General features: G+C 41.7%; 1 protein-coding gene and 2 non-coding genes across 3 annotated transcripts; 2 read left to right on the top strand and 1 right to left on the bottom strand.

Moving 5' to 3' along the window:
* Window positions 1–12,549: 12,549 nt before the first annotated feature.
* On the bottom strand, window positions 12,550–12,656 carry LOC140021703 (small nucleolar RNA R71). The gene has a single exon (XR_011825615.1). It is a non-coding gene; the product is annotated as a small nucleolar RNA R71 (small nucleolar RNA).
* Window positions 12,657–13,368: 712 nt separating this feature from the next.
* Window positions 13,369–14,940, top strand: LOC113690876 (uncharacterized). The gene has a single exon (XM_027208987.1). It carries the CDS (start codon window positions 13,369–13,371, stop codon window positions 14,938–14,940), a length of 1,572 nt encoding a protein of 523 aa, XP_027064788.1.
* Window positions 14,941–24,783: 9,843 nt separating this feature from the next.
* Window positions 24,784–24,890, top strand: LOC113719304 (small nucleolar RNA R71). The gene has a single exon (XR_003454827.2). It is a non-coding gene; the product is annotated as a small nucleolar RNA R71 (small nucleolar RNA).
* The last annotated feature ends 1,030 nt before the right edge of the window (window positions 24,891–25,920 follow it).

Below are 25,920 nucleotides of genomic sequence, written 5' to 3'. Positions count from 1 at the left end.
AAAACAGTTTCTAAAATTCATTTTTTTTTGTTTTGGCATTTCATCAAACATTTAGCATGCATGCACAAAAATCATCTTTCTTTTCCTCAGTCTAGTCTTGAACTTGCCCAACAACACCACAACAATAAAACCAGCAAGAGGAAGGGACAAATCATCAACTAAACATGCTTCAAATATAACTACTAAAATAGAAAGAAAAAGAAAAGGAAATCGGAAAAATAAAAGGAAAATTACCCCAGCTGGAATTACGGTCCGTGGGCTAGAGTTTGGAGGAAATTCCAAGCTATGATTGTCCAATTGGTAGCTGCCCCTCTTTTTTGTTGTGTGTGAGTGTGTTGGGAAAAAACCGAGAGGGAGAGAGTGAGGTTTTGTATATTGTTCACCAAAATGAGAGGGAGAATTGAGAGAAGAGCCAAGAGTGTTTTTTTTTCTGTCTAAAAATGGAGTTTGTGTGTTGAATTTGCCAAAATGATGATTTCTTAGCTAATGAAAAGACAAGTCCATGGCCATTGAGTGTGAAATGGGTTAATAGTTAATTTGGTGAAACAAAATGATTTTTTGATTTTTTGATTTTGTTGTTGTTTTTTTTTTTCTTTTCGTAAAGCAAACCTGCAAAAATGAGAAAATGCACATTAAAATGCAAGAAAATAAATAACTCGTTAAATAGAAAAATCTTGAGAAAATGTTAAAAATTGACAAAAATTTGGTGTCTACAATCATAAGTCTGTTACAAGAGTACTTATTCATCAATATAGCGCATGATCTTTTATGAAAAAATGGTTGGTTTCTACCTCTAACAGAAAGATATACATTTGCAAGATGGACTCTGAAATTAAGACTTGGGGAAAAGGTTTGTATTGATGTACTATAGTTTTTAGACAAGTTTATACTTTCCATTAAAATTAGAGGAACAAAATCAATTCTAAAAAGGTAAAATTAAAAATTTTAATTTTATTGATGGGAAATACTTCAAATTTTAATTGTTCGGGAAACAGCTGACCAATGTTTTTAAACTCGGACCGGCCAGTGAACCGGAGAGGGGGCCAGTTCGCGGTTCGACTGGCCGGTTCACTGGTTCTCTGTTTTTTTTTTTTTTTTTTGCAACTTCAATGCTAAGTATTTCATGGGTCTTCACTTTACACTTGAATTTGATAGCTGATGTACAGTCTAACATAGTTATTGTTAACTTAAGTCCCTAAAATGCATTTACCAACATAATTTAAAACTAAATTTAAATTGAGATAATAATAAATATCCTAAAAGTTATATATGAAACTCTAAAAAATTGTAAAATTATAATAATAGATAATACAATTATCACAAGACAAACGGCATCTCTATCATGGACTAGTTGAAAATTTTCTTTTGATAAAATTTTTCAAATATTTGTACTGAATCATTTACAAATAGAAATAGAAAACAAAAATCTTGAAAAGGAAAAAAATTAATGACAGGTGCCGAACCTGTGCAATAATAATAAAAACCTAACTACCACTAAACGCAGGCAATAATTAATCCTAGGTACATGAGCAGGGACTCTAGGTGTGCAATGGGTTACTTGATTCACCTTGTTCCTTAAGAGTTTTTTTAATCCAATATACCAGAATTAATTAGTTGACAAAATTTACTAAATAGTAGACAGTGGCAAGTAGGGTCGTCTCCTCAGGGACTGGGAATATTTGTCTCTTTGAGATTCCAATTGGTAAAGGGGGGGATTTTATTGGACTAAAAGTAAAACAGTTAAGCAATTCACTAAAAATAAATAATTAACTAGCACGAATATTGGCAAGAATTAAATCAGGAATAGACAAATTCTAACCAAGAATATAACTACTCAAACACAGTCCACTCACCCGATCATTAATGCAGGGGAAATTCACTTAATTTATTAATAGGCTAGTTATAGCCGCCGACGAACTCTAACGACCAATTTTTCCTTAATTTATTGATAACCAAGGTACGACCATTGATTACCCCTAACCAGAAAATACTTCTAAGTACGACCGTAGGAATTAATTTTCCAATTGCATTAAGAACTAGAAAAACCTAACCCCAATCAATAACACGCTACGAGGGTTATTTAAATTAGATTGCATGTTCCCCTAGTGTGTAAACACGCCAGTTGCCACTAATATTAATCAATCAAATAATTACGGATTTAATTGACTAATTTGGCAAGAGATTAATAGGTCGCATTGAACATCGGGCCCTTGACATCCAATTAACAAAGTAATCCCACGAAAATTCAAATAGACAACGTGCAAATATTAACAAATTAAGGAACGCGTGAAAACTAATTAGATCTCACAGATATTCGGGACTGTGCCGTCGAGTTGATCCGTGACTAGATGAAAGGCTTAGCCACGCCGCATAAATAAATCTCCACGCAAATTAATTGATTGCAAAGGCATCACATTGTTCACTAGAAAGCAAGAGTAAAAGATGTTTTTTCCGTTGGGAAATATTGTCGAGCACCTTGTGCGCATGAAAAAGAAAAAGAAAGAAAAAACTAAAACTAAAGCTACGCTTATAATAATAATAATCCCCAAGCCTCTGTACGTTTGTTCCTAGACAAAGGACTAATGATCAAAACCTCCGTGGTCCCCGCCGATTGAGAGCAAAAGTCCCAAAAGTCAGGCCCTCCGAATTGCTTATTGTTTCCTATTGATAGTAAGACTCCTCGTACGAATCTTCTCTTCATTAGCCCAAAAAAGAAAAAGGAAATCCGTTTGTTTCCTCTCTTGTGGGCCACGTTGATGGAGCTTTGCAGAAGACTCCCACGTGTGAAGTAATTTGCTTCAGAAAGTCCCTCCTTTTTGTACTTTTCTGCTCCATTCCCTGAAATTAAGTCCAGATACCAAATATAAGTAGATATTAACAATTAAAACAATATTTGGCAGGGACAAGGGGAAAATTAATAGTAAAATAACAGAAAATTAACACCCCATCAATTTCCCCCACACCTGAACCATGCTTGCCTCAAGCATGAGAACAGCAATTGAACACCAAAATTGGACAATGGCTATTGCTCCAACTACCGTATTGCCAAGATACCTAGAGAAACATATATCAAGCATCACAGGTCAAGATCAAAGAAAAAATCACCCCGGTTAGCTTCCTAACCACCAACTCCTCCAATTTAAAGCAAACTAATCTAAGGAAAAGGAATGGTTGCTCACATTTATCAGCAAATGGTCCAACTATTAACCAAAATCTCAATATTAACCCATAGATCGGCAAGCTGACTTTTGTCACATTTGACACAGCCTTCACTTCTTTTTTCACACTTTTCTATTTTCTCTCTTTTTTTCCTTCTTTTGAGAATAGCAAAAAACTTAGTCTCTAGCCATTAGAGCCTTTTGACGCGAACTCCAACATTTGTCAGATGAAGGAGCTCGGTTACTCAACTCTTATCGTTATGTGACTACGTACTCATAGAAATTACTACCTTTTGACGCGAGAATCGATACTTTAGGTGAAGATCCCCAGTTACTTGGTAGTAGCAACTAGCGGAGAACAGTCAACTCTTATTTATAATCATATAGCACAATAACTAAAAACAACACAAAAGTAACAGCAGCCAGCCTCAAATTTCCAAACATGAAGAACTAAAATTAATAACTGGACCAATTCACATGAAAAATGCCAACAATCATTCCCTATGTCTAGAAAAGTTAACCAAAAATTATAAAATTCAAGCAATTACTGATTTCACTAGAGAGATGTTCCTGAACTCAACCGCATTAGCTTGATACCCTTTTATTACTAAAACTTGACAATATCAGAATTAGAGACAACAACCCCAGATCAAAACTTGGTATTTATATAAGAACTGACCACTAAAAAAAAGAAAAGAAAATAAACGAAAAGGAGATAAATATCAGACTAAAAAAAAGGAAAAACACCTAAAAACTGAAAACTGGAAATACTAGCACCAAAACTGATCCCCCCCACACCTAAATCACATATTGCCCTCAATGTGATAAACTAACAGCAAAAGGAAGGACAAAGGCAACAATACTTCCCTGAAGTCGTCAAAACAGGGGCGGGTCGGGCGGGAACTGAGGGGCAAGACCCGCATGGTGCATAAAAGATGCCAAATTCTGCGCCATGTTGTGCAAGTTGATGTCAATATGGGTTACTCGAGTCTCCAAACTCTCAACTGTGTTCCGGAGTTGTAACTAGTCGTCGGCCGTTGGGGTGGGAGGAGACGGAGCAAAGGTAGACGGGTCAGGATCACCGCTATCAGTGGAGGAGCGGGCAAAAGATGACCGAGGGGGGGCGCATAGCGGTCCAAGGGGAACAACCTCCCAACCGTCGTCACTCTCCCGAACCAAGCCCATTTTCTCTAAACACGGAATATCCAAGGGCTCCATTTGACAGACAACATGTAAATCATGACTATAGATATCAAGTACATGCAAATTAATAGCCAAATGAGTAATGTATGACCCAAGAATCAAGGGGCACTTCTTTTTAGGCAAAATAGATTTGAACTGAGAAGCGAGCCAGCACCCAAGATTAATCTTAATGTTGTTATGCATGCACCAAATAAAGAAAAATTTCGACTGAGACAGAATGCCCGAACTATCTCGCCTACCCGACAAACTGTAGGCTAAGAAACGCTAGATATAGCGAGACGCGGGGTCTTTTAGAAAACAACTCTTAGACTGACGGGGGTCATAATCAGCATGGTCGACAGACATATCCTCCCAAATATACCGATAGTGAGAGAAAAAAGGTTCTACGTAGTCACACGCAATCTCGACATACTCACGGGACTCGGCATAGGCCTAATCAATAAAACCAAGTGCTAGATTGAAATCAGTAATGGAATGGCGGAACTCTTGACCCATTAGTCTAAAACGGATGACATTGGGAGTAGAAACTGTGTAACCCGTGGGAAGGTCGAACTCAAATGTGGCATAGACCTCTCTAACCAACTCGACAAAGGTCGGACAGTCAACAATATAAGTGTAGGGACGCCACCCAATGACCTAGATCAAGCGATCAAAGTCAACTCTAATATTGAAAAGGTCTAAGGTGGCGGCGTTCCTATATCGGCAGGGTATAATCCGCTGTTCACAACAATCAGCATAATGCCGCTTGTCGGCTGCCCTGGTGAAGTTGAAATTACCCCCAAAATGTGTAGGGTCGGAGATATGAACGCCTCTTTGCCTCCCAAGGCAAGCCCTCCTCCCAGAGTAAGAAGGATCGTGCGAGGGGTCAGAGGCAGGAATGGAGTGCTGGGGAGGAGGGGGCTGAGAAGTTCTAGGTGTCCTAGACCTAGAAGAAGATCGTGGTCACACCATTGGTTCTTAAGATTACTCCAATCGACAAGAGGCAACAATTTCCAACAAATAATGGAAACAGGAAATTCAAAGCCAACAATGTAAAAACCAACAATGCACAATTCAATCAGCCACAGGTTATACGAATACCCCAACACTTATAGCAATTGCAATCAATAAGCACTTGTGGTCCAAATGTAGTCAAATTCAGAATCAAGGCAGTCCAAAGTGCAACAAATGCTCCCAAGAACTTAGTGATTGAAATCAAAGAGACACAATACCCCCAAATAAGGCAAATAGAGACAACCTATTTCAACAAGCAAATGCAAACTGTCTCCAATTGGACAGTCAAGTACCCAATTCCACCTACTAAAATTAGCAAATGACTCAAGAAAATGGCACTCCAGCAACAGCAGTACAGAAGTTGGATAGAAATAACTCAATAAAGATGCCCAGTAGTCAATGAGGCAACCAATAACACAGGAGTAACAAATATTATGTAAACTGCCCTCACCACTACCACTGGTGTATGCACAGGAAAAAATTAAATCAAATGGCCAACCCACTGCACCTGATAAATCCAAACACACCAAGCAGTACCACGAAAAAGCAGAGATTAAAATGGGACCCAATTAACAAATAACTCGCAAATCACCCCAACAATTTCCAAACAAATGGACTGGTACAAGAGCTGTCAAATTTTATCCCCCAGATGCAATAGAAACTTCAAGTAGTCATAACTCAAACAATATTCAACAATATAATGAAGACCAGAGAGTACCCCCAAATGGAGCAGCAAATAAACTTAGTTCCACCAAAATTAACCCCAGAAAATGCCCAAATCACCTCCTGCTTTATCCATCAAGAAACCCATGAAAAGGCACAGAACCCAGCACTTGAAGGTTCAGGGAAAATGCTAAAACAAGGGTAGAAAGTTAATACATCCACCTATCAATTTTGACAGGTGGTGATGCACTGCAAGGAGATGGCGGATAGCAGCGACGGCGGCCAGCGTGCGAAGAAGAGTTGGTGGTGGTCCGTGAGGTGGAGCTTGGAGCTCGGAGGCGGCGACGATGGCAGCTGGTTAGTGGTGTGCGGCTGTGCGAGGTGCGGCGGCGGAGTTGAACGTGCGGCAATAGAGGAGAAAGGGAGAGCTGTTGGCGTCGAACTAAGGAGAGAGTGAGGGAGATGATGGCAGCGTTGATGCGAGGTGGGTGGCGGCGGATGGAGGGCAGTTGAAAGAAGAAATAAAAGAAAAGGGAAGCAGGGCAGCGGGGAAGAAAAGGGAAAGAAAGGAGAAAGAAAGAAAGAAAGAAAAGAAAGAAAAGAAAGAAGAGAAGAAAGAAAGAGAAAAGAAAAAGAAAGAAAGAAGAAAAAGAAGAAAAAAGAAAGAAAAAAAATGGCTTTTGGTCTTTTTGTTTTTGTTTTTTTCCTTTTTGTTTCTTCTTTTTCGAATTTAAATTTCAAGGACAAAAAATGAATTGCTGAGAAAAACTAAACTAAAGGTCAAGAAGAAGAAATAATTTTATAAAATTTTTTTATTTTTTTATTAATTTTCAAAATTTGAATTGCTGAAAGAAAACACAAAACTGAAGGTTTACAAGGAAATTATTTTTTATTTTTTTTATTCAGTTTTTGGGTCGTTGAACACCGCGGGGGCATGCCAAGATTATAAAACATCCACTGACCTTGGGAGACACTAACACCATGCGGGCACGCCAAGATTGCATTTCCTGCTAATGTCGCGAGATGTCGAGATTTTACCAACATGGCATGGGCACGCCAAGATTGGTAAACATCCATTGACCGGAGTCACTGACACCGTGTGGGCACGCCAAGATATCTGTCCTGACCATAGTGGAGGAAAATATTAAGACCGACTATCACCCAAATGAGAAATGACAAAATGAAAGAATTGAGCAACGAAAACAATAAAATCAATATTTGGGTTGCCTCCCAAAAAGCGCATTTCTTTAATGTTTTTGGCTAGACATAGCCCAAAATTTTCTTAAACCAAGCAAATCAGGTCTTCCAATTATATCATCTCCATCCATTCAACCGGAAACCCTTCATAATACAGCTTGAGACGGTGACCATTCACTACAAATTTCTTCTCCGTTTTTAAGATCTAGATCTCCACTGCACCATAATGAAAGACATTAGTTACAACAAAAGGACCGATCCAATGAGAACGTAATTTACCTGAAAATAACTTCAATTTCGAGTAGTACAGCAGAACTTTTTGCCCGCATTCAAACGTCTTCCTAGAGATCTGCTGATCATGAAATATCTTATTCTTTTTCTTATAAATTACCGCATTCTCATACGTTTCATTTCGGATTTCTTCCAACTCTTGTAGTTGCAACTTCCTTTGAATTTCGCCCTCCTCGATGTCCATATTGTACTATTTGACTGCCCAAAACGCTCTATGTTCAAACTCGACCGGGAGGTGGCATGACTTCCCAAATACCAAACAGTAAGGGGACATGCCAATAGGTGTCTTGTACGCCGTCCTATATGCCCATAATGCATCTTCTAGTCTACTATTCCAATCTTTCCTATCGGGTCGGACCATCTTCTCTAAAATCGACTTGATCTTTTGGTTTGATGCTTCCGCCTGACCGTTTGTCTGAGAATGATAGGAAGTGGAGACTTTGTGCAAGACACCGTATCTCTTAAAAACTGCAGCAATTGTCTTGCTACAGAAATGAGTACCCCGATCGCTTACAATTGCTCGCGGCATCCTAAAGCGGACAAAGATGTTAGACTTGACGAACTCTGCAACCACTTTCGAATCATTAGTATGGGTGGCCTTTGCTTCCACCCATTTCGAAATATAATTCATAGCAAGCAATATATACAAAAAATCAAAAGACGAAGGAAAAGGACCCATAGAGTCAATACCCCAAACGTCAAAAATATCAATAAAAATCATGGGAGTCTGAGTCATTTGATCCCTATGAGAAATATTACCTACTCGTTGGTACTTATCACAGGACTTACAAAATGAGTAGGCATCCTTAAAGAGGGTCGGACAAAAGAACCCGCTCTCTAGCACCTTACGAGCCGTTCTCTTTGGTCCAAAGTGGCCTCCACATGCAAAAGAGTGACAATACGTTAAAATTGATTGAAATTCATTCTCACTTACATATCTGCGGATGACTTGATCGGCACCCTGCTTCCAGAGGTAGGGGTCATCCCAGATATAGGACTTAGCATCACTCCTCAACTTGTCCCTCTTTGCCTTGGGCCATCCTGCAGGAAACTTGTTAGTGACTAGAAAATTAACAATGTCCGCGTACTAAGGCAAGGATAAATTAATAGAAAATAAATGCTCATCGGAAAAATTTTCTCTTAAAGGAAGGTTGTCTTCGGCGACTTGTATTTGACTCAAGTGATCGGCTACCAGATTTTCTGCCCCTTTCTTATCTCTGATCTCCAGGTCGAACTCTTGTAGCAATAATATCCACCTTATCAGTCGCAGTTTCGCCTCTTTCTTGGTCAACAGATACCGTAAAGCTGCATGATTAGAGAAAATAATAACCTTAACACCTAGTAAATAAGACCGAAATTTCTCTACAGCAAAAACAACCGCCAGAAGCTCCTTTTCGGTAGTTGAATAGTGCAATTGAGCTCCGTTCAAGGCTCGAGATGCGTAGTAGATAGCATGGACTGCCCTTTCTACTCTTTGACCCAGCATCGCTCCCACTGCATAGTCGCTGGCGTCGCACATGATCTCGAATGGTAGGTTCCAGTCGGGTGGTTGGATAATGGGTGACGAGGTCAATGGCTTCTTCAACCTGTCAAATACTTTCTTACATGCTTCATCGAATTCGAAGGGCACCTCTTTTTGTAACAGTTGGATCAGGGGTGCTCCAATTTTCGAGAAATTTTTGATAAATCTCCTGTAGAAGCCTGTGTGACCCAAGAAAGAGCGCATTTTCCGCACACTAGCGGGGTAAGGTAAAGTAGATATAATATCTATTTTTGCCTTATCAACCTCAATACCCCTAGATGACACTACATGACCCAAAACTATACCGTGTTCAATTATAAAGTGGCATTTTTTCCAATTAAGTACGAGATTAGTTTCTATACACCTTACCAAAATTAATTTGAGGTTATCTAGGCAGTTATCAAAACTCTCACGATACACATTGAAATCGTCCATAAAAACGTCGATGATCTTTTTAACATACTCTGAAAAGATACTTACCATGCATCTTTGGAAGGTAGCAGGTGCATTGCATAATTCAAATAGCATCCTTCGGTAAGCAAATGTTCCAAACGGGCATGTGAATGTGGTCTTCTCCTAATCCTCGGGTGCGATAGCAATCTGAAAATAACATGAAAACCCATTCAAAAAGCAATAGTAAGCTCGACCTGCTAATTGCTCTATCATTTGATCAATGAAAGGGAGAGGGAAATGATCCTTTTTCGTGACGGCTTTTAGCTTTCTATAGGCTATACACTGCCGCCACCCGGTGGGCTTTCGAACTGGTACGAGCTCACTCTCTTGGTTTGACTCCACCGTTACCCCTGCTTTCTTCGGGATCACTTATACTGGACTCACCCATGGGCTGTCTGATATTGCAAATATAATTCCGACGTCCAGCAGCTTTAAGATCTCCTTCTTCATGACCTCCATCATCAACGGATTCAGTCGCCTTTGAGCCTACCGAATAGGTTTAGCACCCTTATCGAGTCGAATCCGATATATGCACACCGCGGTGCTAATTCTCTTGATATCGGCGATAATCCATCCTATAGCCTGTTTATGTTCCCGCAGTGATAAAGCGGTTATCTAGCACATTTTGCACTATTATTCTGTCCTAATTTTGGCTACTCATGGTGCTAAGAATTGGAAATTTGCTCATATTTGATATTTGTGTAAATTGTAGGTGGTTGGTGTTAAAAGTGATTGCGTGAGGCACATTTTCAGAAGACTCTTTATTTTATGACGTGCCCACGCCAGAAATTATAGAGAACACCTAAAGCCGGACCTGCGGGATTGGTGGCAGCAGGGCTAACTAGGAAACCAAGCCCACGTGAACCAGACGCATGGAATCAAAGCCCAGGCTCGAAAAGAAAGTGAAATTGCAGACGTTTCTTGACTCCTACTGGCGGCGGTAACAAAGCAATTACAATAAGCCAGATTCACGGCTTATGTATTGGATTATCTTTTATTTTTGAGGGTCAGACGTCTTTGGTCCTTGGGTCGGCAGCAGCAATTAAGAAGCCAGATTCACGTCTTATCAATTGGAGGATAGCTTGAGTTTCAATTTGGTGTCAGACGTTTTTCTTTCTTGCGCTTGAGCGGCCAATAGGAGCAAGGCCAGATTCACGTGTAAATGATACATTATCTTTAGTTTTCTTTTCCCAGGCACCAGACATCTATTTCCTTTTGACTTTTAGCTCTAGTTCTGGGCAGTTGGGAGAAGCTTTCGGTGGTTATCCCTTGAAGACGATTTGGAGTCTTTGGTTTTTGTTCCTTTTGATTCGTATGCCTTTTGTGAGACCTGGGCTTCTACCTTTTGCTTGGATATAAACACGAAACAAAGTGAAAGGAGGCTTTTCTCCTCGATTCCGTCATTAATTCATCTTTACTAATCTTTGACAATTGTGTGGATGGAATCAATCGAATCACACAAAAATTGATACGATGAGGAGCGGCTAGTTTTCTCCTCTACCCAAAGGTCGACGTGAAGGCGCGGTCCATAATATCTGTGAGATCTAATCGAATCTTCATTATTTCTTCCAACTTGTTGCTATTCGTGCGTTTCCTGGATTAATTGTTCATGGATATTTTATTAATTGAGTATCAATGGCCGGATATTTAATCTAATTCAATAGCCTACTGTCATGTTAACTAAATTGAATCTGTAATTGTTCGTTTAGTTGACAATTGGTGACGACCACCATAATTGGCTTTATGTTGGGGAAATGCATGATCTAGTTTAAATAAACCCTCTTAGCGTGTTTGTTGATTAGGATTGGATTTTTCTAACTTTAATGCAACTGGATAATTAAATTCCTACGGTCGTACCTAGAGTTGTTTTCTGGTTAGAGAAGCAGTCAATGGTCGTACATTGACTGCCGAAAAAGTAAGGAAGAACTGGTTGTCAGAGCTTGTTGATAGCTATAACCAACCTAATGACGGATGAATGGAATATCTCTGCATTGATGATCATTTAAATTGGATCGTACCTGAAAAGTTGATCCTTTAGGTAGAATTTCATTAATTGCTATTTTTAGTAAATTGTACTTGTGGAGTTATCTTTTAAATTTTATTTATTTTATTTTCATTTTCATCCCATTAATCATCCCCCAATTTTATTCTATTGACTTGGAAAGAAATAATTTCCTATCCGTTCCCTGTGGAATCGGCCCTATTTGCCATTGTACGCAAAATTAATATTTTTTTTAGACAAATCTGGTATATTGGATCAAGCAAACTCTTCGGGAACAGGGTGAATCAAGTAACCCATTGCACACCTAGAATCCCTGCTCCAGTACTTGGATTTGTTCTATAATTAATTGTGGTGGTAATTAGGACTTTTTAGTAATTATTATTGCACAGATTCGGCACCTGTCAATTTTTGGCGCCGTTGCAGGGGAGCGGTGTTTTGGTTAATTTTGCTTCTTTCTAAGTCATTTTCATCGAATTTGTCTGGCATTTTTTCTAGTTTATGCCTCGGTCTTCTCGTACAGGTGAATTGATTTTCGATCCGGAGGTAGAGAAGACTGAACGCCGAACTAGGAAAGAGACTAGGCAACTCAGAGAGGAGCCATCCAACATAGCTTTTCAGGAACTAGATCCAGAAATCGAATCAACAAATTCAAGTGGTGATAGTTCAAGAGACCAAGGCCAAGAGGACACCCCTATGGCGAATGCAAGAACACTAAAGGGGAGTTGGCTGCTCCAGAATTGCCCTAACAGTCTTTGTGCATCACATTTCCAACATTGGCTGAAAATACCTCATTCGAATTGAAGTCAGGGCTAATTCACCTATTACCCATGTTTCATGGCCTCTCAGGTGAGGAGCCCCATAAACACATCCAAGAGTTCGATGTGCTATGCTCCAGTATGAAGCCTCCAGGAATTACTGAGGATCAGATAAAACTCAGGGCCTTTTCTTTCTCCCTTAAGGATGCAGCAAAGGATTGGTTATACTACCTACCTGCAGGTAGTATCAGAACCTGGGCCCAACTTAAGAAGAAATTTTTGAAAAAATTCTTTCCTGCATCCCGGGTTGCAAGTCTAAGAAAAGAGATATGTAGCATTAAACAGTATCCTGGAGAATCTCTATATGATTAATGGGAAAAGTTCAATAAATTGTGCACTAGATGCCCACAGCATCAAATTAGTGAACAATTATTGATCCAATATTTCTATGAGGGACTCCAGTCGTCCGATAGGAGTATCATTGATGCTGCAAGTGGGGGAGAATTAGCGAACAAGACACCAAGGGAAGCATGGCTACTCATTGAGTCGATGGCAGAGAATTCTCAACAGTTTGGCTTCTATGAGAGTAACCCTACCCGTAGGGTCAACGAGGTAGAGACGTCATCCATTCAGCAGCAGATATCGGAGCTGACATCTTTCGTTTGACAATTAGCTGTGGAAAACATACATCAAACAAAGGCCTGTGGAATCTGCACAAATGTGGGCCACCCCACTGACTCATACCCTATGTTGCAAGAGGATGGGGTTGAACAAGTAAACATGGTTGGAGGCGTGCTCGCGCCTCGAAGACTGTACGATCCATACTCCAACACGTACAATCCGGGTTGGAGAGATCACCCCAATTTCAGCTATGGGAATAGGCCACAGAATTCATTCTCCAATCGTCCACCAGGATTCCAACAACCGTGGCAACAAAAGTCTCAATCCTCGTCCTCCAGCTCAGAAAGTTCTTTGGAGGAAATTGTCAAGAGTTTGGCAATGATCACCACTTAGCTCCAGCAAGAGACTAGAACCTTAGTCACGACCACTGCTCAACTCCAGCAAGAGACTAGGTCCTTGGTCGCGAGCACTACTCAGTTTCAACAGGACACCAAAGCAGGCATGAAAGACATGGAGACTCGAATGAGTCAAATGGCAACTGTCATTAATCGCCTGAAGTCCCACGTCTATGGAAAATTGCCTTCGCAGCCTGAGGCAAACCCCAGAAATGTAAGTGCCATGACATTAAGGAGTGGCAAAGAGGTGGAGGGGCCTAAGGCCACGAACCTGAAAAGTAAGAATGAAAAGGAGATGGAAGAAGAAGGATGCATCTGTGGCAACCCTGCGGTAACTCTTACTCCATATGTGCCCTTTAAATCTAATTTATCCCCTTTTTCATGCAGGTTAGAGAAGACGAAGAAGGCGAAAAAGGAGAAAGAGATCCTGGACGTATTTAGAAAGGTGGAGATCAACATCCCATTGTTGGAAGCAATCAAGCAAGTACCAAAGTACGCGAAATTTCTCAAGGACCTGTGCACCCATAAGAGAAAGTTGAGAGGGGATGAAAGAATAGTAATGGGAGAAAGCGTATCAGCCATACTCCAAAGAAAGCTCCCACCCAAATTTGGGGATCCAAGTATGTTCACGATCCCTTGTAAGATTGGAAATACGCCGATCAGGAAGGCCATGTTGGATTTAGGGGCGTCAATCAATGTGATGCCAAAAACCATTTATACGTCTTTGAATCTAGGGCCACTAAAAGAGACGGCCATCATAATCCAACTAGCCGACCGCACTAATGCCTACCCTGAGGGGCTAGTTGAGGATGTCTTGGTTCAGGTAGATGAATTAGTCTTTCCTGCAGATTTTTATGTCCTGGACATGGGGGATGAAAAGTCGTTAAATTCGTCGCCTATCTTGTTAGGTAGACCGTTTCTTAGCACTGCCAGGACTAAGATAGATGTGAATGAGGGTACTTTATCAATGGAATTTGATGGTGAAAGGGTACATTTTAATATTTTTGAGGCGATGAAGTATCCAGAGGGTTCTAACTCAGTCTTTGCTTTGATTGTTATTGAGCTTCTTGTACAGGAAACTTTCGAGTTGGATGGTAAAGACGCATTGGAAGTGGCCCTGACAAAGCATCTCGAGTTGGGAGTGACCCCTGATGTGGACATGAGGGATAAGTTGCATCGAGCAATTGAACCTTTACATTCACTTCCAACCATTCATCCAAGTTATGGGCTCGCTTCCCTTTTTGTGCCAGAAACTCATACAAGATTATTGCCATCGGTGGTGCAGGCACCAGAGTTAGACCTTAAACCTCTCGCGAAACATCTGAAGTACGCGTTCCTGGGAGACCGAGAAACACTACCGATAATCATTTTTGCTCACCTGTCTCCAAGTCAAGAGGAAAGACTGGTGCGACTCCTTAGAGATTATAAAGAGGCAATCGAGTTGAGCATAGCAGATATCAAAGGGATAAGCCCTTCGGTATGCATGCACCGGATAAGACTCGAGAATGATGCAAAAGTGGTAAGGCAGGCACAGCGGAGGTTGAACCCCTTAATGATGGAGGTTGTGAAAAAAGAAATACTCAAACTCCTGGAGGTGGGGATCATCTTCGCTATCTCAGACAGTCCTTGGGTGAGCCCCATTCAAGTGGTCCCGAAAAAGGCAGGGGTGACTGTAGAGGAGAACTAGGAGGGTGACATGGTCCCGGTTAGGAAAGCTACTGGCTGGCGTCAGTGCATTGACTACCGGAGACTAAATTCCGTGACGAAAAAGGACCATTTTTCTTTACCTTTTATTGACCAAATGATAGAAAGATTGGCTGGTCGTGTTTACTATTGCTTTTTGGATGGTTTTTCAGGGTACTTCCAGATCGCGATAGCACCAGAGGACCAGGAAAAGACCACATTCACCTGCCCATTTGGTATGTTTGCTTACCGTAGGATGCCTTTCGGTCTTTGTAATACTCCAACAACTTTTCAACGGTGCATGGTAAGTATTTTCTCAGAGTCTGTAGAAAAAATAATTGAGGTGTTCATGGATGATTTTAGCGTATACGGGGATAGTTTTGATGAATGTCTTGATAATCTAGCTTTAATTCTGAAACGGTACATAGAAACGAATTTGGTTCTCAACTAGGAGAAGTGTCACTTCATGGTCGAACATGGTATTGTCTTAGAGCACGTTGTGTTGGCTAAGGGAATAGAGGTAGATAAAGCTAAAATAGACCTTATTTCTGCTCTATTACCTCGTATGTGTACGGGAAGTACGTTCTTTTTTGGGCCATGCAGGGTTTTACAGGAGGTTTATCAAAGACTTTTCAAAGATAGGAGCACCCTTGTTCAAGTTGCTGCAAAAGGACATGACATTTGATTTCACGCATGAATGCAAAGTAGCATTTGATAAATTGAAGGAGTCGTTGACATCGCCACCCATTATTCAACCCCCAGATTGGAGTCGGCCGTTTGAAATTATGTGCGACGCAAATGACTATGCCGTAGGGGCCGTATTGGGGCAAAGAATTGGAAAACCGCCAAACGTGATTTACTACGCATCAAAGGCATTGAGTGGAGCCCAACTTAACTACTCCACGACGGAGAAAGAATTCTTAGCCATTGTTTTTGCACTAGAAAAATTTAGGTCATATCTATTAGGTGCAAAAGTAATTGTTTTCTCTAACCATGCAGTCTTGAGGTACCTGTTGGCGAAGAAGGATGCAAAATCGAGACTGATCAGGTGGATTTTACTCCTGCAGGAGTTCGACTTAGAGATCAAGGACAAAAGCGGAGTCGAGAACTTGGTAGCTGATCATCTGAGTCGGTTGCTCACGAATAAGGAGGATCTGCCATTAAGTGAGTCATTTCCAGAGGAGCAATTGCTAACCATTGATTCGTTCGTACCATGGTATGCCGACATTGTAAATTTTTTGGTAACGAATCAATTTCCTGCAGGTTGGCCAAAAGCTAAGGGAGATAAACTGAAGAATGATGCCAAACATTATATTTGGGATAACCCTCACCTGTGGAGGCAATACTTGGATCAAGTGCTAAGAAGGTATGTAAGTGCCGGTGAGTTTCATTTTATTTTGACTTTTTGTCATTCATTTGCATGTGGAGGGCACTTTGGTCCAAAGCGGACGGCTCGTAAAGTGTTAGAAAGTGGTTTTTATTGGCCTACCCTGTTTAAAGATGCATATTCATTCTGTAAATCTTGTGATAAATGTCAAAGGGTGGGGAATATCTCTCGTAGAGACCAGATGAGTCAGACTCTCATATTATTTGTTGAGATTTTCGATGTCTGGGGTATATATTTCATGGGTCCTTTTCCCTCATCCTTTGGTTTCCTATACATTATACTTGCTGTCGATTATGTTTCCAAATGGGTGGAGGCAAAGGCCACTCAAACTAACGATTCGAGAGTGGTTGCAGAGTTTATTAAATCTAAAATTTTTGTCCGTTTTAGAATGCTGAAGGCTATAGTTAGTGATAGGGTCACCCATTTCTGCAATGTCCACAAAGCACGCCGTTGTGGACACTTTGCAGAGTCACCCATGTCTAGCCAAAGACGTTAAAGAAAGACGCTGCTTGGGAGGCAACCCAAGGAATATAAAATTAGTTGTGGTCAATCTTCATTACTTTGCAATTTTTCAGCTGTATTTTTTCTATTTTAATTGCTTTTGTGGTGATGGGCAGAAAACTAGGGGTTTCAAGGCGTGCCCACGCCTTGAAAGGGGTATGCCTGATGCGAGCTGCAGCTTGGAGACTACCGGCTCCAGGGCATGCCCACGCGTTGATGGAAGCTCTTTTGGACATCTTCTTGAGGCGATGATCAGAAGACCATGTTCTGCAAGGCGTGCCCACGCCCTTCTACCTCTCCGCTAACGAAAGTAAAAAAAAAATTGACTTTTTGACCCATACCCTATCTTTCCACTATTTTTTCTCTTTTGTTTGGTTTTGTCTAGTTCCCAACCTATCCCTTAGTCTTCGTCTCAGCAGTCTTCTTCTTGTTCCTGTGAAGACTGCCGCCACCTTTCACCGCTGCACCCAACGCCGCACTGCGCCTCCCTCCTCCTCGCGCGACACACCAGATCTGGTCACCCACTGCGAGAGTAGCCGCCCCCTTGCGTGAGCAGTAGCTCCAGCCCAGCAAGCCCTGCGCGCACCCAGTCCCTAGCAGGCGCGAGCCACGTTCACGGCCGTAGTGCGCGAACCAACGCGCACGCCTCTGCGCACGTGACTTGCAAAGCAGTGGCGCCCCCCTCTCGTGCCCAGCCTTGCGCGCCCGTGCGTAGCTCCAGCAGGCGCGACTCTGCTCCGCGTGCCTAGCCACGCCCAGCAGCGCATTCCAGCAACACCCGCGCGCACGAGCAGCGCGCTATCTTCCTGCCAGTCACCGTACAAATGGCATGCGCACCAGCGCGCCCCCTCTTGGGCCCAGAGCTCCAGCTGCACCTGGCCGCCCTGCCTCCAGAACGCGCGACCCCGAGTAGCGCGCACTTGCTGCGCGCGACAGCCCCTCCAGCGCCATAGTCGCCCGTGGCCAGCCCGCAGTAGCGCGCACCAGCTCCTCGCGTGACCCTCTAGAACAGCGCGCCTCAGTGCATGCGACCCGCGCACAGTAGCGGCCGCAACCAACCTTCACCGCGCGAACCGTACAGCTCCACCAGCGCAGCTCCAGTCGCGGCGCGCAACCCTTGGGCTCCTCTTCCCCTCGTCGTGCGTCACCACCACGGCATCCTTCAGCGTGGACCAGAAAATAAAAGTGGTACCCCTATTTTACTAAATTTTTGGTCAATTGGTCTTCGCATTTGGAATTTTATTGCTGTCTTTGACTCGGATTGGGATTTGCTATATCTGTGGGTTCTGGTGAATCGGATATTTGGTACACTTGACAAGTTATTCACCCTCTGTTAGCTATATTTGACTGATATATTCATTGATTTGGGTCTCAATTTTGCTTGTCTTAGTTATTGGTTGCCTAGTGACGCCAGTAAAGGATTATTGTGTCGATCTGTCTTTGTTTGGTGGGGTAATTGTGCGCCCTTGTTGCTATTGGCTCTCTGATGGTTGATTGTTGATTGTATCTGTGACGGTGGTCCCATGCCCCCTTTTTGGTGGTTGTCAGCTATTTCTGTGCTTATTTATATTAATTTCTGGGTCTTTGAATGCCTTCAAAGAAGGCAACAACTGCCGGGCCATCTGGGTCCCAACCTCGTAAGAGGCGAGCCCCGGTTCAGCCCCCCATTCGGTCTCGTTTGAGCCTGAATAAGAGCACTATGTCTCCTGGGGAATGGGGGAAACCGGTCGCTAACCTCACAAGGGTACAACAGGACCGGTTCAATAGCTTGATGCACCGTCCTTTTGCTCCCTGTAAGTGCTTCCATGCCCCAACCCTAAATCATTTGTAAATTGCACGAGAAGTTAAACAGTTGTTCTCAGCAATAGGTTGGCAAAAGTATCTAATCATTGACTACCTTACGTTTGAGGAGTTGTGTTGTGAGTTTTACTCCACCTTCGAGTTCATCAAAAATGAATTCATCACTTTGGATGAGCCGGAGATTATTCAATTCAAATTAAGAGGCACCCAGTTTAGTATGTCCATTAATAAGTTTAATCTAACTTTGGGATTTGTTAGTGAGGATACCATTGCATCCGGAGCATATATTAACAGTACGTGTGACTACACCAGACCGTTTTCTACTGATTACATTGACATTTGGAGGGAGTGGTCCACGGATCGTCAACTTTACAATCCGAGTCAGTCCAAGGCCTCTCATCTGAAGGATCCGGTCTTGAAGGTCATCCACAGGTTCTTGGCTCACAATTTCTCGGAACGGAAGGATTCATTCGGCACTCTTACCAAGGCAAAATTTTATTTTCTTTGGTGCATGCGAAACAAAGTCCAGGTTAACTTTTGATGTTGGGTGGCCACTCAGATGCAATCAGTCATTCAAAAGCGCAATAAACCGTTGATTTTGGACTCGCTCATTACTCACTTGGCCATTCGATTGGGATTGCTTGACCTCGACCAAGAGCACAACTTCGCTCTAGCTCGAAAAATTGAGCTCCTGGATTTGCGCAGCTTGGAGTGGATGGGGGTTATTTTCAAAGTGGGAGATGTCTATCAGTTTACGCCTCTGGGCGAGGACGGGCCACAGCCCCGGGTTCCTCCGACTGCTCCGTCCACTAACTCTCCACCCCGTCCGGATCAGGCGGGTCCTTCCTCCTATCATACTCCTCTTGTTTGGGACTCCCACTACCAGAACCTCCAAGATTCCTTTCATGAGCTAAACACCCAAGTGTCGAGATTAGATAGCCGTCTTGCAGCGCTACAGGTCTTCGCCCGTATTCAGGCAGAGAATCAAACGGCTTCCTTCGCTCACATTGGATTCACCACGTCTCATCCTCCGCCTTAGTATTTCGGTGCCCCTTCTCGGTGGTCAGGAAAGTTTTTCTCCTTTTCTCCAAATACTTCATTCATCTTTTCTACATTGAGGACAATGTAGGTATTAGGTGTGGGGGGATGGCTTCCATTATTATCTCCTTTTTCTTTGCTTTTAAAACAAAAAAAAAGGAGGAAAATGAAGAAAAAGGAAAAGAAAAAAAAAGTGTAGTTAGTTGACTTCTCTAGTCCTAGTCCTACATTTGTTAACTGCTAGAACATGTTGCTATGATGGATTGCACAATCAAGGTGCACGGGTATGTGGTTATATATACTAACTATGCATTTTGTTTTTCCTTGACAATAGTGTTGAATGTTGAATATGCTGGACTTGACCCATTCTTGGAACTTTTGGGAGATTTTGACCCATGCATGAGCACATTATTCTTGTTTGCTCTATTTTTGTTTGATTGAGTGGGTATCACATATGGTATTAGCATTCTAGAACTTGCTATTTTATACATGTTGATACCACATTTTATTGAATTGGATGCATTTGAAATGACAAGGGCATTTAGGATTTAACTTCCTTTAACTTTCTAAAAACCGTGCACTTATCTTGTTCCCCAATTGTAAATCAATTTGAGCTTTTATCCTTTGAGTTTGTTTGTTAGCCATGTTAATAACCCAAAACCTCTTTAGACTTTCTTTTTCACCCATGTGTTGTCAAGAGATGTCTGAATTCCATTATTTGTGCAAGGCAAATAAATCTGGGGTCGTAAGTGTTGTTAGAGTAGAATCTGTATGATGCTACCGTTGTGCATCTGGAACAAAAAGGGGAGAAATCGACAATAAGCTGCTGGTCAGAAGACTCTGTCTTATAGGGCGTGCCCACGCCTTGCAAGACATCTTCCTCCAAAAAAAAAACAAAATAAAGGAAGTGAATTGTGTACAGCAGTTGAAACTGTCTTGTTTGTGGAATTCCTCTGGTGAAGCATTGTGGTTATGTGGTGGATATAGGACATTCTCTTGACACACTACGCCTATCTATACCTTCCTATCCCGCCTTTTACCTAAGCCTCATTTCAACCCTAACAAAGTCCCTTTGATTTATGTATTCAGTTCACTTTTGGGTGGTGGAGGTGTGATAAATATGCAAGTTTATGGTAATGTCATTCCGTGATGTTGATTTGAGCGTTACTAGTATTCGTACATTTTCTTTGAATTACCACCTGTCCGGTGCGTTCTAATTTTGACAATATTGTCGGGAATGCGGGATGTTTGTGCTAGTATAGATGACTAAGAAATCATTGCTATCTTGATTGTGCTTCTGAGCTCCGAAATGCTTGAGGGCAAGCATTGTCTAGGTGTGGGGGGATTTGATAGAGCGGTTATTTAGCACATTTTGCACTATTATTCTGTCCTAATTTTGGCTACTCATGGTGCTAAGAATTTGAAATTTGTTCATATTTGATATTTGTGTAAATTGTAGGTGGTTGGTGTTAAAAGTGATCGCGTGAGGCACATTTTTAGAAGACTTTTTATTTTATGACGTGCCCACGCCAGAAATTGTAGAGGACATCTAAAGCCGGACCCGCGGGATTGGTGGCAGCAGGGCTAACTAGGAAACCAAGCCCACGTGAACCAGACGCATGGAATCAAAGCCCAGGCTCCAAAAGAAAGTGAAATTGCAGACGTTTGTTGACTCCTACTGGCGGCGGCAACAAAGCAATTACAGGTAAGCCAGATTCACGGCTTATGTATTGGATTAGTTTTTACTTTTGAGGGTCAGACGTCTTTGGTCCTTGGGTCGGCAGCAGCAATTAAGAAGCAAGATTCACGTCTTATCAATTGGAGGATAGCTTGAGTTTCAATTTGGTGTCAGACGTTTTTCTTTCTTGCGCTTGAGCGGCCAATAGGAGTAAGGCCAGATTCACGTGTAATTGATACATTAGCTTTAGTTTTCTTTTCCCAGGCGCCAGACGTCTTTTTCCTTTTGACTTTTAGCTCTAGTTTTAGGCAGTTGGGAGAAGTTTTCGGTGGTTATCCCTGGAAGACGATTTGGAGTCTTCGGTTTTTGTTCCTTTTGATTCGTTTGCCTTTTGTGAGACCTGGGCTTCTACCTTTTGCATGGATATAAACATGAAACAAAGTGAAAGGAGGCTTTTCTCCTCGATTCCGTCGTTAATTCATCTTTACTAATCTTTGGCAATTGTGTGGATGGAATCAATCGAATCACGCAAAAATTGATACGATGAGGAGCGGCTAGTATTCTCCTCTACCCAAAGATCGAAGTGAAGGCACGGTCGATAATATCTATGAGATCTAATCGAATCTTCATTATTTCTTCCAACTTGTTGCTATTCGTGCGTTTCTTGGATTAATTGTTCATAGGTATTTTATTAATTGAGTATCAACGGCCGGATATTTAATCTAATTCAATAGCCTACTGTCATGTTAACTAAATTTAATCCGTAATTGTTCGTTTAGTTGACAACTGGTGACGACCACCATAATTGGCTTTATGTTGGGAAAATGCAAGATTTAGTTTAAATAAACCCTCTTAGCATGTTTATTGATTAGGGTTCGGTTCTTCTAATTTTAATACAATTGGATAATTAAATTCCTACGGTCGTACCTAGGGTTGTTTTCTGATTAGAGAAGCCGTCAATGGTCGTACCTTGACTGTCGAAAAAGTAAGGAAAAACTGGTTGTCAGAGCTTGTTGATAGCTATAACCAACCTAGTGACGGATGAATGGAATATCTCTGCATTGATGATCATTTAAATTGGATCGTGCCTGAAAGTTGATTGTTTGGGTAGAATTTCATTAATTGATATTTTTAGTAAATTATACTTGTGGAGTTATCTTTTGAATTTTATTTATTTTATTTTCATTTCCATCCCATTAATCATCCCCGAATTTTATTCTATTGACTTGGAAAAAAATAATTTCCTATCCGTTCCCTGTGGAATCGACCCTACTTGCCATTGTACGCAAAATTAATATTTTTTTTAGAAAAATCTAGTATATTGGATCAAACAAACTCTTCACGAATAGGGTGAATCAAGTAACCCATTGCACACCTAGGGTCCCTGCTCCAGTACTTGGATTTGTTCTATAATTAATTGTGATGGTAATTAAGACATTTTAGTAATTATTGTTGCACAGGTTCGGCACCTGTCACGCAGCACTCGAAATAGTTTGTCTTCTTGAACCTCTGATAAGTTCGCGGAGATGATCACCGGGAGTGTCTCCCTCTCACCCAGGCATGCATACTTCAGGTGTGTCGGCAGGGGTTTCAACTCTAAGACGGGCGTCTGCACCACAGATGGAAGTAACCTTTGGTGAGGTTCTAGTGTAATAATAGGTGCGAGACCCTACCTTATCTTTATGGTTGGCAACGTTTGCAACAATCCAATCACACATTTGAATTCTTCACTCAACTCTACTCCAGAGGTCTTCTCTGAATCGAAGTGCCTGGTTAAGGCGACTTCCAACTCATCCCTACCTTCAATTTCAAAAATCTCCTGTATCATAAGGTCAATAACATTTACAGAGAAAACAGAGTTGACTTTTGAATCTGTAGGATATTTCATGGTCTCGAAAATGTTAAAATGAACAATATCGCCATTAAATTCCATAGATAGGGTGCCCTTATTAACATCAATTTTGGTTCGAGCTGTGCTCAAGAAGGGTCTACCTAATAATAAAGGTGACGGGTCATGAGAGTGTTCATCTTCCATGTCAAGAACATAAAAATCAGTTGGGAACACCAATTCATTAATTTTAACCAAAACATCTTCAATCAACTCGTCAGGATATGCATTGATTCGGTCAGCCAGTTGGATTATTATTCCAATCTCTTTCAAAGGACCTAAGTTCAAAGAAGCTTATATCGACTTTGGCATGACATTAATTGAGACTCCTAAATCTAATATGGCCCTACCAATCAAGGTATTACCTATCCTACAGGGAATAGTGAATATACCTGGGTCCCCGCATTTCGGTGGAAGCTTCCGTTGTAGAATTGTTGACACATTTTTCCCACTACCACTCGTTCATCTCCTTTCAACCACCTTCGGTTGACACACAAATCCCTCAAAAATTTCGCATACATGGGTACTTGTTTAATCGCATCCAGTAGGGAGATATTGACTCCACCTTGCGAAAGATCTCCAGGACCTCTTTCTCCTTGTCCTGTTTCTTTAGTTTCTCCAACCTGTTAGGAAAGGGAGGTGGATTAGTCCTAATTGTAATGATTGGGTCCGGGGTTACCTTTGGAGCTTTGGTATCTCTGTCCTCCTCTTCCAACTCTTTCTCAGTTTGTTCCTCGTCCTTGTCCTTAGAAATCACCGGTTCGGGTTCTTGTACTTCCTTGCCACTTCTTAGGGTCATCGCACTCACATTCTTCGGATTCAACTCAGGTTGAGATGGCAGCTTTTCTTAAACTTGGGACTCCAACCTGTTGATCGTGATGGCCAATTCATTTACTTGAGTTTGTAATGATTGCACCTGTCCTAGTTGATTTCTCATACTTTGCAGGTCTGAATCTATCTTTTGTTGATTCGCAAGTAGTTGCTTCATCATCTCTTCCATGGACGGACTTGAGCTTGAAGGGATGGTGGTGGGCGAGGTTGGTACTGCTGCTGATGCCCTTGTTGTCTATTTGGCATGAAGTTAGACGGCCTATTCCCTTCATAGCTCAGGTTGGGGTGGTCCCTCCAACTAGGATTGTATGTACTTGAGTACGGGTAGTACTGCCTTCTTGGTGCGGGCGCGTGACCAGCCCTGTCCACCTGTTCTGCAGTTTCCTCCTGAACCAGTAGGCACATCTTCGTAGAATGTCCCGGGACAGTACATACCCCACATACTCTGGCTTGTGAGGTACTCCCCCCAGCTAGTTGTTGTGCAAAAAAAGTCAATTCGGAGAGTTGTTGTTAGATAGAGGACGTTTCTACCTCATTCACCTTACGCGTCGGGATGTCCTCTCTTGAACCAAACTGCTGTGAGTTCTCAGTCATCCCTTCAATCAACTCCCATGGTGCCCGAGGAGTCTTGTTCACTAACACCCCTCCACTTGTAGTATCGATTATGCTTCTGTCTCTGAAGAGTAGCCCCTCACAGAAATATTAGATGAACAGTTACTCACTTATATGATGCTGAGAGCATTTGATGCACAACTTTTTAAACCTCTCCCAGTACTCATACAGAGACTCGCTTGGGTGTTGTTTGATGCCGCATATCTCCTTCCTTAGTCTTGCAGCTCGAGACGCCGAAAAATACTTGTCCAAAAATTTTTTCTTCAGTTGGTCCCACGTGGTGATACTACCTGGCGGTACGTAGTACAACCAGTCCTTCGCGGAGTCCTTCAAAGAGAAGAGGAAAGCTCTCATCTTTATTTGCTCTTCTGTAATTCCTGGAGGCTTCATACTGTTGCAAACGACGTCGAATTCTTGCAAGTGCTTGTAGGGCTCCTCACCTGGTAGATCATGAAAAGATGGCAAGAGGTGAATTAGACCAGATTTTAGTTCAAATGGAATGTTATCATTTAAACTTGGGAAAGTAATGCATAAAGGTTGCTGATTTAAATTAGGGGCAGCCAACTCCCTTAATGTTCGTGCATTTGCCATGGTGACTTCCTTTTGGTCCGAATCACTCGAGTGATCACCACGCAAATTTATCGACTCCACCTCTGGATCCAGTCCTTGAGGTGCAACACTGGATTGCTTCTCTCTTAGCTGTCTAGTTTCTTTTCTAGTTCAGCATACAGTCTTCTCTACTTCAGGGTCGAAAATCAATTCACCTGTATGAGAAGAACAAGGTATAAACTAGAAAAAATATCAAAAAATTAAAACAAAAAAATTAAACTTAAAAAGAAACAAATAATTAACGCCAGTCCCCGACAACGGCGCCAAAAATTGACAGGTGCCGAACCTGTGCAATAATAATAAAAACTTAACTACCACTAAACACAGGCAATAATTAATCCTAGGTACTGGAGCAGGGACTTTAGGTGTGCAATGAGTTAGTTGATTCACCCTACTCCCGAAGAGTTTGCTTAATTCGATATACCAGAATTAATTAGTTGACAAAATTTGCTAAATAGTAGATAATGGCAAGTAGGGTCGTCTTCTCAGGGACTGGGAATATTTGTCTCTTTGAGATTTCAATTGGTAAAGGGGGATTTTATCGGACTAAAACTAAAATAGTTAAGCAATTCACTAAAAATAAATAATTAACTAGCATGAATATAGGCAAAATTAAATCAGGAATAGACAAATTTTAGCC

This window comes from Coffea arabica, chromosome 1e, assembly GCF_036785885.1.
Source record: "Coffea arabica cultivar ET-39 chromosome 1e, Coffea Arabica ET-39 HiFi, whole genome shotgun sequence".
In the NCBI taxonomy this organism is placed as follows: domain Eukaryota; kingdom Viridiplantae; phylum Streptophyta; class Magnoliopsida; order Gentianales; family Rubiaceae; genus Coffea; species Coffea arabica.
This window is presented reverse-complemented; position numbering and strand designations above follow the sequence as displayed.